At 39.3% G+C, this 17,619-nt stretch overlaps 1 protein-coding gene across 1 annotated transcript; it reads left to right on the top strand.

Annotated features, from left to right (window-relative positions):
- Positions 1-3,761: 3,761 nt before the first annotated feature.
- On the top strand, positions 3,762-10,338 carry slc52a3-2a (solute carrier family 52 member 3-2a; the record flags this gene model as incomplete). Its single annotated transcript, XM_083982162.1, has 4 exons — positions 3,762-4,361; positions 5,402-5,835; positions 7,999-8,122; positions 10,045-10,338. The coding sequence occupies 4 exons, from the start codon at positions 3,762-3,764 to the stop codon at positions 10,252-10,254; spliced, it is 1,368 nt and encodes a 455-aa protein (XP_083838288.1). The 3' UTR covers positions 10,255-10,338.
- Between the last annotated feature and the right edge of the window lie 7,281 nt (positions 10,339-17,619).

Genomic DNA, 17,619 nt, shown 5'->3' with positions numbered 1-17,619 from the left:
CTGTTTCATTTAGATTTTTACAAGAACTGATTATTATTTGAACTGTTTTGATAACGTACTGCTGATTTTTTTTTTTTTTATTATTGATTGATTGTTATGTACATTGTCATATGATATGACATGAAATGATGTATGGATGCTGGTGAACAGTAAAGATTTGTTCAAAATGTCCTGAAGCTGTTGTTTTCAGTGGAGCTCAACTATTAACATACTGACTATGGGATGTCAGCTGAAACACAATATGGGCCACTGCAATGAAAAACAAACCAATTATTAGTTAACATGTGATTTTTACTCCAATAATCAATAATTATAACTAACTTCTTATAAGATTTTGTTTCTCTTTGGTGAAAAAAAACATTAAAGGGATAGTTCAACATTTTGTCAAATTGGCCCATTGCCATAATCCCTATAGTCATAGCAGTAGGTTCGTTACCTTTAATCGTCGGTGCAAGCTGTTTTTAGAACGGTGGAGCAGAGCCGTGAGCTGCTCAGAGCTACGCTACGGAGGCTCATTATGGGATTTCTTGGTTTCCCTCATCAAACTCACCAAATACACAATCCAACAACTCCACAACGCTCTGGTGGACAAGTTGTGACCTGCACATTCACCACGCTATGAGATAATAAGTTAACACAACGTTACCAGACAGAGTTGTTTTAGAGGGAAATACAGAGACTGTTGATGAAAAACTGTCCCTGAAGGCAACGCACATCAGTGGTTTTGCATGAATTTACCTCTAAAACAACTCTGTCTGGTAACATTCTGTTATTATCTCATAGCGTGGTGAATGTGCAGGTCACAACTTGCCAAAATGTTGAACTATCCCTTTAAAAAAAAAAAGTTAGTAATGTAAAAAATAGTTCTATAATCTGTAGGTAATTTGAGGATTAAAATTGGAAGACTGAAGATTGAGTTTAATGTCAGACTTCATCTTTGAATGTTTTTTTGTTTTAGTTTTAACCTAAACCTTTGATCTATTGTGCAATTTGAGACAAAAAAGTTTTAATTGTCAAAAAGTTTGTGCCTAATAATAAAATGTATAGAAAAAAACACATTTTTCTCCCTCTTGATCAGGGAATTTTGCATAAATAGATATAAAATGGTAGAAAAATGACAGTTTTGTATTTTAGTTGTTTATCTTTTAGCTGAATATACACATTCATCTACAAACATGAACATTTGGTTCCTTGCACAGGATAGAGAGAGGGGTTCTATCTTTTCTTTTATATGAATGAACATGTTTCATACATGTGATTCTCTTTAAATGGGGGGTTTGTGATGTGTTTTCCATCAAAAATGAGCAGTTACACAACGGAGCAGTGTAAAAAAAAAAAAAAACCTCCTCCTCTCATGTTCACCTCTGCTCCTGTGATCCCCTTAAGCAGAATTAATGAATTCTGTAGATTCTTGACCGGTTCTCGTTTGTTCCTTCAGGGACAAAGACGATCGGCTGAAGGTCGCGTCATGTGATGCTCGCTGAAGAAAAAAGGTCAAGACAATGATCAGTTAAAAAACAAACCCAAACCTGTGTCATGGTTGGCTACATGATCTCACACCCACCGAGTCCGAGGAGGGTTTTAATCCCTCGACGCTCGCACGCGTTGCTGCACAGGACTTTGGCTTCTCTGCAGAAACACACAACTCTGCAGCAGCATGTGAGTATCTGCAGCGCTGCACACCTGCACGCTCTCATTTTAATACTTACTATAATATTAACTTTGTTATTACTGTTATTGCTGCTATTATGTTTATTATTATTTGTCATTGTAGTTGAACTGTGTGTATTGGTATTTATCTGTGGTTGTTGCTGCATAAAGATGACCTTAATTTAACTTTAATTATCATAATTTAATGGTGTGAAAAGATGTTGTTTTAAGTTTCTTGTGCTCAGTTGTGACTTTTTGAATTATTTTGATGTTTTAAACTGAACTATTTGATTATTTTATCATATTTAATAACATTAATTCATTAATTTTAATGTTTATTTAATAAGGGACAATACAATACATACAACATTGCCACAAAAAATGGGAAAATGTGATGCATATAAGACGATTTGCAGCCTTTGTCCCCGGTCAGGCTTTAGAATAGGATAAAATATAATGAATACAATAAATGCAATGATACAAATACAGTGAATAGGTACCATGAATAAATAAAACACAGCTGCAGTTATACATTTCAGATTAAAACACAAGTTAAATTTTGCATTAAACATTACTAAAGTGCTGTATTGACAATGACTTGAGAGAAGTTAATGTTTACATTTCTAATTAATCTAATTAAGTGAATAAAAAGCTGCTGATGAGATGCAGTAAAGTTACGACTGTGTCTCCAGATGTTTAATCAACAGTTTGTCTCTTTTCGATCAGATTTATTTCCTTCTTAATGACACTGATCTAAAAGTTCCTGTGCAGTCGTTTCCTTTTCAACAAAACAAAAAAAAGCTGCTCAGCTGTTTTCTCAGCTTGTGTAACAGCGACCAGCTCAGCATGCGGGCCGGCGCATAGCTGCGTTTTCTGTACATTAGGCTCAGAGTCGGACCCACGTGAACAAGTTTTTTCAGGATTTTAAAAGTCGTCGTGACTCACGTGTCTGAGGAGAAGAAACAAACATTAACCCACTGAAGGGAAGAAGTCACGTTCTGCAGCTTCAGGAGGACGAAGCTTCCTCACTGTCACACATTAATCTGGACCATTCACCATTAATTAACTGTTTTGTGTAGTAAAACCTATTGTCTGCAAATATCTGTCATTCTTTGTTACTGGACCAAATAAGACAATAGACAATAAAACACCTGAATCAACAGAAGAAGCTGCGTTCATTCATCTAATGTTTCATTTGTTTTAGTTTGGTCGTAAATTAAGCAAATATTTCAAACTGAATGAATCTTTATTAACTCAGACCTCAGATCAAGGATTGTAAAGACCGGACAGTCGGCTCTGAAATTAATCTAACAAACTCTTTTATGTCATTTATTTGTGTTTTCTTATTCTTTTTCTTTGTGGCTCCGCCCCTTTTTGTTTCTGTTGTTGTTCAACTCGACACTGTTGGTTTGTTTCTGTGCTTGTTATAGACGGAAGTTAAAGGGATAATTCAACATTTTGGCAAATTGGCCCATTGCCATAATCCCTAGAGTCATAGCAGTAGGTTCGACCAAGATTTCCATGACACCTTTAATTGTCGGTGCAAGCTATTTTTAGAATGGCGGAGCAGAGCCGTGAGCTGCTCAGAGCTACGCTACAGAGGCTCATGGGATTTCTTGGTACAGATATACAGTATACAGAGACTACAGAGAGAATACAGAGACTGCTTGCTGAAAAACTGTCCCTGAAGGCAACGCGCATCAGCGGTTTTGCATGGATTTCCCTCTAAAACAACACTGTCTGGTAACGTTGTGTTATTATCTCATAGCGTGGTGAATGTGCAGGTCACAACTTGTCCACCAGAGCGTTGTGGAGTTGTTGGATTGTGTATTTGATGAGTTTGATGAGGGAAACCAAGAAATCCCATAATGAGCCTCTGTAGCGTAGCTCTGAGCAGCTCACGGCTCTGCTCCGCCGTTCTAAAAATAGCTTGCACAGACAATTAAAGCTAACGAACCTACTGCTATGACTATAGGGATTATGGCAATGGGCCAATTTGACAAAATATTGACTTATCCTTTTAAACGAAATTAGGCCCAAAAAGTCCTACACAGGTTTGAGACTAATCTCTCACCACTTCCTGTCTCTCTCCTCCAGAGGAAACCATCACCATGTCTCTGCTCACCCACCTGTTGGCGTGCCTGTTCGGGATCGGCTCGTGGGTGTCGGTCAACGGTTTGTGGGTGGAGCTTCCTCTGCTCGTCCCTCAGGTGCCCGAGGGCTGGCTCCTCCCGTCCTACCTGTCCGTCCTCATCCAGACCGCCAACGTCGGGCCGCTGTTCGTCACCCTGATGCACCGCCTGCGGCCCGGCGCGCTGAACGAGGCCGCCGTCATCTACGCCATCGTGGGGCTGGGCACCGCGGCGAGCTTCCTGCTGGGCTTCTTCTGGAAGGAGACGGCGGTGGTGGCGGGCGCTCCTCGCAGCGCGGCGCTCCTCGTCCTCACCTTCTTCCTGGCGGCGGTGGACTGCACCTCGTCCGTCACCTTCCTGCCCTTCATGACGCGGCTGCAGCCTCGGTATCTCACCACCTACTACGTCGGCGAGGGTGTGAGCGGCCTGCTGCCCGCCCTGGTGGCGCTGGTGCAGGGCGTCGGGGTCGTCCGCTGCGTCAACGGCACGGAGTCATCGCTGAACCTGAACCACAGTCTGAACGGCAACGTGACCTCTGACCTCCAGGCGCAGTATCAGCCGGCGAACTTCTCCGTCGAGGTCCATTTGTTTATTTATTGTACATTTATTAGATGGATCCCCATTAGCTGCTGCCTTGGCCACTAATCTTCCTGGGGTCCATAGGTACATAAACTACAGTGTAACATCACACTGCAAAAACTCAAAATCTTACCAAGAATATTTGTCTTATTTCTAGGCAAGACAAATCTCATTATACATAAAATAAGACTCGTCACATTAAAACGTAGCTTGTTTTTAGACACTTTTTACTTCTTTCAAGCAGATTTTAACTTTAAATAAGTAGAAAAATCTGATTGTGGAGTTTTTCTTTCTTATTACAAGCACAAAAAACTTGCTTTCACTGGCAAATTTTTCTACTTATTTCAAGTGAAAATGTATTTGAAACAACTAAAAATTATCTCAAAAGAAGTTTATTTTTAGGTGATGAGTCTTATTTTAAGAGAAAAGAGGTTAGTTTTGACAAGAAATTTGACATTTTGACAAGAAATACGACAAACAAGATTTTGAGTTTTTGCAGTGTAACAGAACAGTATTGCACAACACAGAAAACCACGGACTGTATTACCTGACTACACTGCAAAAACTCAAAATCTTTCCAAGAATATTTGTCGTATTTCTTGTCAAAATGTCTCATTTCTAGTCAAAACTAATCTCTTTTCTCTTAAAATAAGACTCATCACCTAAAAATGAATTTGTTTTGAGATCATTTTCATTTGTTTCTAACAAATTTTCACTTGAAATAAGTAGAAAAATCTGCCAGTGAAAGGAAGTTTTTCGTGCTTGTAATAAGAAAGAAAAACTTGCTCCACTATCAGATTTTTCTACTTATTTCAAGTGAAAATATGCTTGAAAGAAGTAAAAAGTGGCTTAAAACAAGCTACTTTTTAATGTGATGAGTCTTATTTTAAGTAGAATGAGATTTGTTTTGACTAGAAATGACATTTTGACTAGAAATAAGACAAATATTCTTTTGATTTTGAGTTTTTGCAGTGTAATCATAGAGATTGACAAATAATGAGAGGATTTTCTAATCGATGCTTCCCATTTTTCCCACGCAGGTCTTCTTCTTCTTCCTCAGCGCCATGATGCTGGTGTGTCTGGCGGCCTTCCTGCTGCTGAACTACCACCCGGCGGTCGCCCGCGACGACCCCAACGGCCGCTACACCAATGGCGTGAAGGAGAACTCTCAGAGGAACAGGAAGTTCAGTGCAGAGCAGCAGCAGAAGACGCCCATGATGGACCCGTACAGAACTTCATCGAAGCAGAAGAGCAGAAGCGGCTTCGGCTTGGGCTCGGGCGCCTACAGCCGGACGCAGCTGGTCTTCATCTTCGTGGTTCTGGCCTGGGTCAACGCTCTGACCAACGCGGTGCTGCCCTCGGTCCAGTCCTACTCCTGCATGCCGTACGGGAACAACGCCTACCACCTGTCGGCCACCGCGGCCGCCGTGTCCAACCCCCTGGCCTGTTTCATCGCCATGTTCCTCCCCATAAGGTCAGTGTGTGTGTGTGTGTGTGTGTGTGTGTGTCGTCGTCATCACATGATCTCTTCTCTCAGTTCAACACACAACAGAGCTCATTGTTACCAAAAAAAAAACATGGGAAAAAACAGGGGGGGAAAAATAATCAATAATTTGTGCAGTCCTGCAATAAAGTATATTAAAGGGATAGTTCAACATTTTTGGCAAATTGGCCCATTGCCATAATCCCTATAGTCATAGCAGTAAGTTTGTTACCTTTAATTGTCGGTGCAAGCTGTTTTTAGAACGGCGGAGCAGAGCCACGAGCTGCTCAGAGCTACGCTACCGAGGCTCATGGGATTTCTTGGTTTCCCTCATCAAACTCATCAAATACACAATCCAACAACTCCACAACACTCTGGTGGACAAGTTGTGACCTGCACATTCACCACGCTATGAGATAATAACACAACGTTACCAGACAGAGTTGTTTTAGAGGGAAATTCATGCAAAACCGCTGATGCGCGTTGCCTTCAGGGACAGTTTTTCAGCAATCAGTGTTCCTCTCTGTTTCTAACAATAACTATTGAGTGTTAAACAGAGAAATTAACAGTTAATGAGTTGATCAAACTATCACAGTTAGAAAAGCTGCTGCGTTTTAGGAACTAAACGTCTCTGGACTCTTTACTTTTCTACTGGACTCGGTGATCGACTCGTCAGGGCTTCTAGCTGCATCAGTAGGAAACAAACATAACATGTCTATAACAGTCTCCGTGAGTCTACGTTTAGATTTCCAAATCCTTCCAAACTGTAAATAGTGAAAGCGCATTTTCTGTCGGATGATTAATCGGTTAATCAACTTATTGCAGAATTAGCCCGGTTGCTCATTATTAATGGCATTTAATGTTGCTCTGAGTCTGGAATGACAGATTAACTTAAAGCATTCCCACGTATTTGCACGCACTCTGTTTGTGCAGTTTATGTTGAGCCATAACGAGCCTGATCCGGTCAGGTGAGTTTGTTATTCATTAGATTCACATGACGTCACTGTGTTTCTGCGCCGCCATATTTGTGTCCGAATCAGGCCAATCTGGGCACAGATCACAGCGTCACGTTACCAGAACAAGTGGAGTAGTAGGAGGAAATCAGCAAGAGACCGAAAATTGACGTTATTTGAAAGATGCCAGGATTATATTGTGCTGTTGACTGTGATAGCAGTCGCCAAAAAAAAACCCCGGACTGCAGTTTTATTCCATCCCAAAAGACGTAAAGTTATAGGCGGAATAAATAGTTGACTGCAGGCAGTCTATCAGTGGCAGCGTGGGCTGTGACAAGTCTCACAAAAAGAGGGGATTCACTTTTTTTTTTAATAACATGGATATATTGAATTCTGCATTTTGATTACTTTCTTATTAATTCCTCACTGATTCTGCATTTAGGGTCTTTTATTTCTGTATAACAGACCGTTGCTAAGTAAAACGGGCCGTTGCTAGGGACGCCGCTCTGATCAGCGGAGCAGGGCAGAAGAACTATCAAGGACTTTTACCTTGTGTTTCATTTTTACCAGCTTCAGACTAATTGTGATGTTAGAGAAATGACTTGTAGCTTGTTAGAGGGAGAGTGGAGGCTCTCTGCCTCCCTCACCGCTGCTGGAACCAAACCTGCGATCAGAGCGGACTGTGACCAGCTGTGTCTGTGCCACCACGAGTCCGTGACACAAACGTGTCTCGTATCGTAGTCTCTTATGACAGACAGGACTACATAAATGCGCACATCGTAACATTTACATGATAATTCATCAATCTACTGATTGATTATCAAAAGCTCGTTGAAAACAACTACACACGAGTCGACCGGGAGGAGGGTGAGGAGCAAACAGCGGAGAAGTGACCGGACTAAGGACTTTGATCTACATTACGTCTCAAATTAATTAATTAATTCATAAACTGTGTAATAAGTGGGATAATTTAGAGTTAGTCTGTTGTTATAGAGATATAAACCCAGACAGGATGTATGAAACCCTGTCATTTTGTCAAGAAAACTGTCATTTCCATCCTGCGGTTTGCATGCTGTCATATGAGGAGACCTGTCAAATCGGACACAAATATGGCGGAGGTCCCTTCGACGTGACGTCACTGCAACCCATGAATTGTGTGTAAACAACGTGAACCGATCCAGTTTGACCTCTGACCCCTCAGGTCGCTGCTGCTGATGGGAGGCCTCACGCTGGTCGGCAGCGGAGTTGGAGCTTATATAATGAGCATGGCGGCGCTGAGTCCGTGTCCGCTGCTGGTCAACGACACGTCAGGAGGCGTCGTCATGGTGAGAATATCCTCTTCACCTTCTTTTTCTTCTTCTTCCTCTTCTTCCCATTTGGTCCAAAATAGGGCTGGGTTTAAAGGGATACTTCACCCAAAATCGATATTTCACCAATCATCTACTCACCGTCATGCCAAGGAAGGGTTTGGAGAACTTTCGGTTCAGAGTCATCAAAACGCTTTAAACCAAGCTGAAGAAAGTGTATTGATTTAAAGCCACAGACATTATTAAAGGGATAGTTCACCAAAAATTCAAATTTCACTCATTATCTACTCACCCTCATGTCGACTAAGAGCTGTGAGAATTTTCAGAGTCCTCCGTTCCTTCTCTGAGTTATGGGGGGGGGGTCAGCACAGCAGTATTTGTCCATATAATGGTTGTGAATGGATACCAACTTTCTTTGTCCAAAAAGACACACCAAAAAACATCGAAATACCTCCATGCTGCTCGTATGTAATGTCCCTCTTGTATTGAAGCCCCGACATGATAAATTGTTCCAAAAGAAATTAAATAAGTCTATATTTCAAGCTTGTTTGTAACGGAAGCTCCCAGTGTCTCGGTTCACTGCTCTTCCTGTGAGATTTGCACTGACCGGCGGAACAATTAATCATGTCGGGGCTTCAATACCAGAGGGACATTACAGACGAGCAGTATGGAGGTATTTGGATGTTTTTTGGTGTGTCTTTTTGGACAAAGAAAGTTGGTATCCATTGACAACCATTATATGGACAAATACTGTTGTGCGGACCCCCCCGTAACTCAGAGAAGGAACGGAGGACAGCTCTTAGTCGACATGAGGGTGAGTAGATAATGAGTGAAATTTGAATTTTGGGTGAACTATCCCTTTAACATCTGTATTTTCTGGACGTTTCACCACCACCGTTCAAAAGGACTGTTCCAAACACTAAACCACAGCTGTGTCTAACACATACTGTATATAAATATATATATACAGTATATATAAGAAGACTAGATGACTAACCCAACACTGCCAATGACACGGCCGCCATCTTGGCTCGGTCCGCTCACTCCCTCAGTGCATTATAAACAGAACTTTATCAGTTTGTGCCCAATTTTCAAACGGGTTGGTTTGTTATGAACGTCAGAAATGCAGTTATGATACTGCAGACTTAAAGGGATGGTTCAACATTTTGGCCAATTGGCCCATTGCCATAATCCCTATAGTCATAGCAGTAGGTTCGTTACCTTTAATTGTCGGTGCAAGCTATTTTTAGAACGGCGGAGCAGAGCCGTGAGCTGCTCAGAGCTACACTACGGAGGCTCATTATGGGATTTCTTGATTTCCCTCATCAAACTCATCAAATACACAATCCAACAACTCCACAACGCTCTGGTGGACAAGTTGTGACCTGCACATTCACCACGCTATGAGATAATAACACAACGTTACCAGACAGAGTTGTTTTAGAGGGAAATTCATGCAAAACCACTGATGCACGTTGCCTTCAGGGACAGTTTTTCATCAAGCAGTCTCTGTATTTACCTCTAAAACAACTCTGTCTGGTAACGTTGTGTTATTATCTCATAGCGTGGTGAATGTGCAGGTCACAACTTGTCCACCAGAGCGTTGTGGAGTTGTTGGATTGTGTATTTGATGAGTTTGATGAGGGAAACCAAGAAATCCCATAATGAGCCTCAACTTTCTTCGTAGCTCTTCGTAGCTCTGAGCAGCTCACGGCTCTGCTCCGCCGTTCTAAAAACATCTTGCACCGACAATTAAAGGTAACGAACCTACTGCTATGACTATAGGGATTATGGCAATGGGCCAATTTGCCAAAAATGTTGAACTATCCCTTTAAAACTACGAACATTTTAATCATGTATTTTTTACTTTTTAATGGTGTTACATAGAAAAAACCACAGAGTCACCGTCACGTGTTTTAATCGTCTCTGCTGCTCCTCAGGTGTTGGCCTGGGTCGTCTTCGTCCTCACTCTGTCCTACGTGAAGGTGATCATAGGCGTGATCCTGCGTGACGAAGGCCACAGCGCCCTCGTGTGGTGTGGAGCCGTGGTGCAGCTTGGCTCCCTGCTGGGCGCCGTCACCATGTTTCCTCTGGTCAGTCTGTACAGCTTCTTCTCCTCGGGCGACCCCTGCAACACCAGGTGTCCATAGTAGCGTAACGTCACACTCATCATGGACATTTGAGTCTGAACGAGTTGTTTAAATACAACAACACGCCTGTAATGTTGAAGCCTCCGTGACTGTGTGACCCTGCTGCAGCTGCAGTGAATCCATGTTGTCTGATAAATGTAGTTTTAACCTCGACAGGATCAAGTTTTGGATAATTTTCCTACTTTTGTTTCTTACTTCTTTTTTTTATCTGCCTGGAGAAAAAGTCCAATTAAGAAGTGAGGGTAACCCTTTAATTTACAGGCCGCTCATTACATGATACATGATACATTACACGATAATGTCAAGAAATAGCCTCTAAATAACGGTCATTTTCATAGTAATGTCATGTTTTTCATAAAGATAGATAGATAGATTCATGCTTTGAATTTCTTCGGGAAAGGCCAGAATTTTTTATCCACCAAGTCCTTGCAATTGACCGTTATTTCTGGGCTATTTCTGCACAATAAATCGTTATTTCTTGGCTATATTTCTCGACATTACTGTGAAATTGACCATCATTTCTAGGCTATTTCTAGACATTATGAAGCAATTACTTATTATTATTATTTCTTGGTTATGTCTTTCTTGACATTATCACGTTATTAGCGGCCTGTAAATTTAAGGGTTACCGAAGTGAGAAATAAAGAGAGTGAACATAGACTCACTGATAAATTATTATTCAGTTATTAAGGAGAATTTGTGAGTAGATTCATTATTTTTTCACACTTTACTGAACTTTTTCATCAGGTTCAACTTGTTTATTTTATGTCATGTACATGTGTCTATACTGTATGTAGCTGCTCTAAACGCCTGTTACTGTACACCTCTGACTACTGTCTGTAGAAAAGAAAACTTCTTTACATAAGATGAGTGGAAATGTGTAATATAATAATATCATTCTGTGATCGCATTATTGTTTTTTTAAGATGTGTTTTAATCATATTGTTTATTGTATATTACATGGTGAAGATATAATCATGATGTGTGTCTGTTTACTTTCTGTTTACCTGACTGGACAATCAGACATAAGAGAATCATAAACATAGTTAACTAATTGATTTTTCAGAATAAAACACAGGCCAAAACTACATATGGATACACAATATACCAGTGGTATCTAAACCTGATCTCAGAACAGTTTCTGTCCCATAAGGATCTGATGCCTGTTTGCATTCATCATGTGATGTAGCACCGCCTAGTGGTCGAGTTTAACTTACAGCTGTCTGTTTACCTGTTGACTCGTTAATAAGGTGTACATTCATACATTCATTCATATACAGTACATACATAAATACATACATAGATACATCCATACACATACATACGTATATTCATACATACATACATACATACATTCATATTCATACATACATACATTCATATAAATGCATACATACATACATTCATATACATATATAAATACATACATAGATACATTCATATACATACATACATTCATTCACATACATACATAGATATATCCATACACATACATACATACATACATTCATAACATACATACGTGCATGCATACATACATTCATTCATATACATACATACATATAGGTACATGCACATACATACATACATACATACATACATACATACATACATACATACATACATACATACATACATACATACATACATAAATACATACATTCATACTTGCATTCATATAAATGCTTACATACATATATTCATATACATACATAGATACTTAACATACATTCATTCATATGCATACATACATAGATACATTCATATACATACATATAAATGCATACCTACATTCATATACATACATATATTCATATACATACAAAATACATACATAGATGACACTGTACTGTTTTTATGTTTTGGGACTCCGGATGGAAACTAGCACTAGCTGCTACAATCCGGCACATTTACATGTTTTTATATGTCCATTAATGTGCATTGTCCCACCCAAATAAACCAAAAAAAAAAAGAGATTTTTTTGAATACATACATTCATTCATATAAATGCATACATACATACATTCATATACATACATACGTGCATGCATACATACATACATTTATACATACATACATTCATATAGGTACATGCACATACAGTATATAATCAGTGATCACTCCATGACTCTACAATAAAATAATAAATAACAACTAGAAATTGTATTTCCTGAAGGAAATAAGTGTGAATGCTGAAAGCAGCTGAACGCCATTGCTGAATCAGCAAACGCAATTGACAAATAGTGCAAGTAGTGATGAACATGCAAAGGTATGACCAAGGGAGGAATCGAACCCACAAGCTCATGGTCGGTAGACCTTTACGCATGCAGTTGTCTTAGAGCAGTGGTATAAACAAGAAACATGTTAAGACAAACCAAGATAGAAACAGGTAAAGAGAAAAGGTGGGGGCATATATGCATTATCAAGGTTGTTCATGCAAGATCTGAAAGTAAGCCAGACCAAGTGGTAGTAGTTACAGTTAGAAGAGGTTCATTCACTAACAACACTGCTCAGGCGAGATTCGAACCCATGACCTTGGGGCTGGCAAGCAGCCACCTTAACCACTGGACTATAGCAATACTTGAGGCAAGGGGGGGTTGAGATTTTCATGAATGTGAGATTATTAGTATAATAATAGTATAAATATAAGCAAGAAGTAGAAATAGGGGTTTTCTGTGCAAGGTGTGACTGTTTTTGGCGAATTTAAACAAAGTATAATGCCATTTACAGCAAGTTACAAACTGGAGCTCCATCTGCTCGGCTCTGAAAAAAAATGAACTAGGGTGAATGGGAGCAGAGAGCTCCCTGGCTGCATTTAAAAAATATTTCAAATTATTCTCTAAGTCTCTGTGCATGTTTGACGACATTTTGCGACAGAAAACGAGTATGGCTACAAACATTTACCAAATCACGAGTGTAGAGTGTCATTTGTAGTTTTGGTGGCAGTGTAAGAAGAAAAGTTCAAGTCGCTTTTTTGGCTCTCCTGCACTCTAGCAATGATGTCACTCACTCTGGCCAACGCAATACACACTCATTGAAAAGTGTGAAATTGGTCAGTAATGCACATGTGCTTTTAAATGATTTATCTCAAAAACGGTACAAGATATTAAATAGTTGTACTCAGGTTGAATACATTAGAAGTTTGTTTACAGATCAGAATTTGAATAAGGTCTGTAGGTGAAAGTATGTGGAAGCAAATGAGGTTCAAAGTAGGACCAGTAGTTTTAGAGTTTGAAGACTGTTCCAGTGTATTTCCTATGGGACAAAAAAATCTTAACTATTTTAATATTTGAAAAAGTATATAAAAATAATGTCCTGAAAAAGTTGAACGTTTTGATATATGAATTGTTGAAAGAGCACAAAGTATGAAGGACTAGTCAATGGACAAAAAAGAGCGGAAGACGTAAGAATAACTAGAAATTGTATTTCCCGAAGGAAATACGTGTGAATGCTGAAAGCAGCTGAACGCCATTGCTGAATTAGCAAATGCAATTGACAAATAGTGCAAGTAGTGATCAACATGTTAACCAAGATAGAAAGAGGTTATTAATAAGTTTAAACGAACCATCTCTTTCTTTGAATTGCAAAACCAAAGGTTTCTTAAAATGGACAACAAATCAAACACTATTTCCATAACTATATCACCACAAACAAACCTAGAATATCAAGTCATATTAATTTGCATAGCTTTTTCATATTATCATTTTCATGATCACAAAAGCAGCATCAGAGGCAGAAACATGCAAAACTCATTCTATACAAATAACTTTGAAATTTTTGCTCCATCAAAGAGTTGTTGGGTATCACTGAAACCTTCATCCTGCTACATATGACAACTGTACAATATCAACAACTTATAGTTATATCATTGATAATTATATAAGTATTTTATCAAATATTAAATGTATTGTTTGTTAATATACAAGGAGGATACCAAACATAGTTTCAATGTGTATTCATATGCAATAACACTCCAATATCTATCCATATAGAATCTACATACAGTGTCATGCAAAAGTTTGTCCCCCCCTTCAAATGTCCGTTAATGTGAACAGTTCAGAAAATGGAAGATGAAATGATCTCCAAAAGACATAAAGTTAGTTACAGATGACACGTTCCCATTTTTATTTCCATCTTTTCCATGTTCAAACCTACAGAAAAGGAAAAGGGCCCTCAGCAAAGATTTGGCCCCCCTGCATAGTTAGTAGCTAGTAGCCCCCCCCCCCCCCCCCCCCCCCCCCCCCCAAGAGCTCAAGTCTCCTGGGTTTCCCATTCTTTTGCAGGCTGCTGCTTTGTTTCCATTTTTCACTCTGAAACTGTAGAAAACTAAAATAATACACTGATTAATTGATTAAAATATTGAAAAAAAGAGTGTTTCATGTTTAACTTTATGTCTTTTGGAGATCATTTCATCTTCCACTTGATGAACTGTTCACACTAACAGACATTTTAAACCAGGGAGGGACAAAGTTTTTTGCACTACACTGTACGTGTCCTCTATTTCTAACAGTCTGCACGCTGCACACTGCAAAAACTCAAAGTCTTTCCAAGAATATTTGTCTTATTTCTTGTCAAAATGTCTCATTTCTAGTCAAAACTAATCTCTTTCCACTTAAAATAAGACTCATCACCTAAAAATTAACTTGTTTTTTTGATAATTTTCACTTGAAATAAATAGAGAAATCTGCCAGAGAAAGCAAGTTTTTTGTGCTTGTAATAAGAAAGAAAAACTTGCTCCACTATCAGATTTTTCTACTTATTTCAAGTGAAAATCAGCTTGATAGAAGTAAAAAGTGTCTAAAAACAAGCTACTTTTTAATGTGACAAGTCTTATTTTGACTATAATTTGATTTGCTTTGACTAGAAATTACATTTTGACTACAAATAAGACAAATATGCTTGGTAAGATTTTGAGTTTTTGCCGTGCAGGTAAATCTTTAACCCTTTGGTTTCCATGATGGACGATCAGCTGGTTTTCTTCAGCTGCTTGAAGCAGGTGAGCAGCTTCCTCTGGGTGTACAGGTAGAAGAGTGGATGCACCACGCTGGCAGCAGACAGCAGGAAGACACACCTGGGTGTAGTCTCACATTCGTAGTCGCACTCATCGTCAGACCTGAACCTCTGCAGCAGAGCCACCGGGATGTAGAACGCCACGGTGATGGCCGTGGTGGCGGCGATGGTTTTGAACGCTCTCTTCTTGGCGGGATGCAGCTTGCCCTTGCCCGGTCCTGGCCTGCGCAGCATCACCATGATTCTGAGGCTGCACTGCCACATCATCAAGATCATACCCACCATCAGGAATATCGGGACGTCGTTCATCATTTTCGCCTTGGGAGACGGGACCGTTGTAAAAAAAAAACTTCTGATGGCGGTGGGCACGGAGATGATCCAGACGGCCGCAGCACAGACCTCACAGTACCTGTACTTCCTCAGCAGCGGGTAGGAAGCAGGATAAACCACAGCCACGTATCTCTGGATGCAGATGAAAGACAAACCGGTCGGGCCGCCGATCTGCGCGAACACAAACATGAACCTGAGGAAGCCGGTCTGCTCGTCCGGGAGCGCGTAGATGAAGATGAAATGCACCAAGGACATGAGGTACTGGAGGCCGTGGAACAGACCCAAGTTAGTGTTCAGGATGTCCGGCGTCTTGTTGGACATGAAGGAGATCCACAGCAGCCCGACGATCACAGGCTGTCCGATGAGAAACGTCAAGATGTCGACCAGCGAGACGGTTAAAGCCTGCTCGGGGAGACACCGACAGGGCGGAGGTTGGCTCGAGTTCCCCTGTAAATCTTCCATCTTTAGAGGAGCTGAAAGAAACAAAACCAGCAGAGGGAAGAATGAGCTCACACTGCAAAAACTCAAAATCTTTCCAAGAATATTTGTCGTATTTCTTGTCAAAATGTCTCATTTCTAGTCAAAACTAATCTCTTTCCACCAATAAGACCCATCACCTAAAAATTTACTTGTTTGAAGATCATTTTCACTTGTTTCAAACTAATTTTCACTTGAAATAAGTAGAAAAATCTGCCAGTGAAAACAAGTTTTTTGTGCTTGAAATAAGAAAGAAAAACTTGCTCCACTATCAGATTTTTCTACTTATTTCAAGTGAAAATCTGCTTGAAAGAAGTAAAAAGCATCTAAAAACAAGCTACTTTTTATGTGATGAGTCTTATTTTAAGTAGAATGAGATTGTTTTTGACTAGAAATAAGACAAATATTCTTGGTAAGATTTTGAGTTTTTGCAGTGCAGTTTTTCCTTTAGATGGAAAAGATGAGTTTCAATCAATGCAAATTAACTTTAAAATTCATAAATTTAATCAAACATTTGATCTTATCTCCTTGCAACCCCTTTTTATATGCAATAAAAAGTGAAAACAATGCACCAACTACTGTATAATTTCAATTAAACCTTTTTCCAGTTCAGAAACATTTATACTGTATACACTGCAAATACTCAAAATCTTACCAAGAATATTTGTCTCATTTCTAGTCAAAATGTCATTTCTAGTCAAAACAAATGTCATTATACTTAAAATAAGAAACATCACATTTAAAAAGTAGCTTGTTTTTAGACACTTTTTACTTCTTTCAAGCATATTTTCACTTAAAATAAGTAGAACAATCTGATAGTGGAGCAAGTTTCTCTTTCTTATTACAAGCACAAAAAACTTGTTTTCACTGGCAGATTTTTCTACTTATTTCAAGTGAATATTTGTTTGAAATAAGTGCAAATGATCTAACAAGTAGTACATTTTTAGGTGATGAGTCTTATTTTAAGTGGAAAGAGATTAGTTTTGATGAGAAATTAGACATTTTAACAAGAAAAGGGACAAATATTCTTGGAAAGATTTTGAGTTTTTGCAGTGTAGTCAGGTAATACAGTCCTTGGTTTTCTGTCATCTGCAATACTGTTCTGTTACACTGCAAAAACTCAAAATCTTTCCAAGAATATTTGTCTTATTTCTTGTCAAAATGTCTTATTTTTACAGTGTACCATCCTGAGATAAGAGAGAATAAACCAGATTGCTGCATAAAATGAAGAAAAATGACTAAAAACAACTTGTTCTGAGTTGGGGAAAAGAAAGAGCAGAAGAGCAAAGATGCTAAACATAATATTTTTAACACTAAAACAGTCCTAAGAGTGCGGTCTTACCAGCTGTGGACGTCGCTGTCGGTGGATTAATTCAGACTGAGGAGAGTCGACGCCTGATTTTCCTAAAGGATGGAAACCAGTTGAGCAAAACAAAACAAATTTGCGAGTCAACGTGTCCTGATTTTCATAAAAGCTCCATGTGTGTCCATGTCGGTGCAGACTGACTGACATCATCAATAATCATTATCATCAATCAAAAACTTTTA

Source organism: Trachurus trachurus (genome assembly GCF_905171665.1).
Source record: "Trachurus trachurus genome assembly, chromosome: 11".
Taxonomy (NCBI): domain Eukaryota; kingdom Metazoa; phylum Chordata; class Actinopteri; order Carangiformes; family Carangidae; genus Trachurus; species Trachurus trachurus.
Note: the sequence above shows the minus strand (reverse complement) of the source record. Positions and strands in the feature narration are given on the sequence as shown.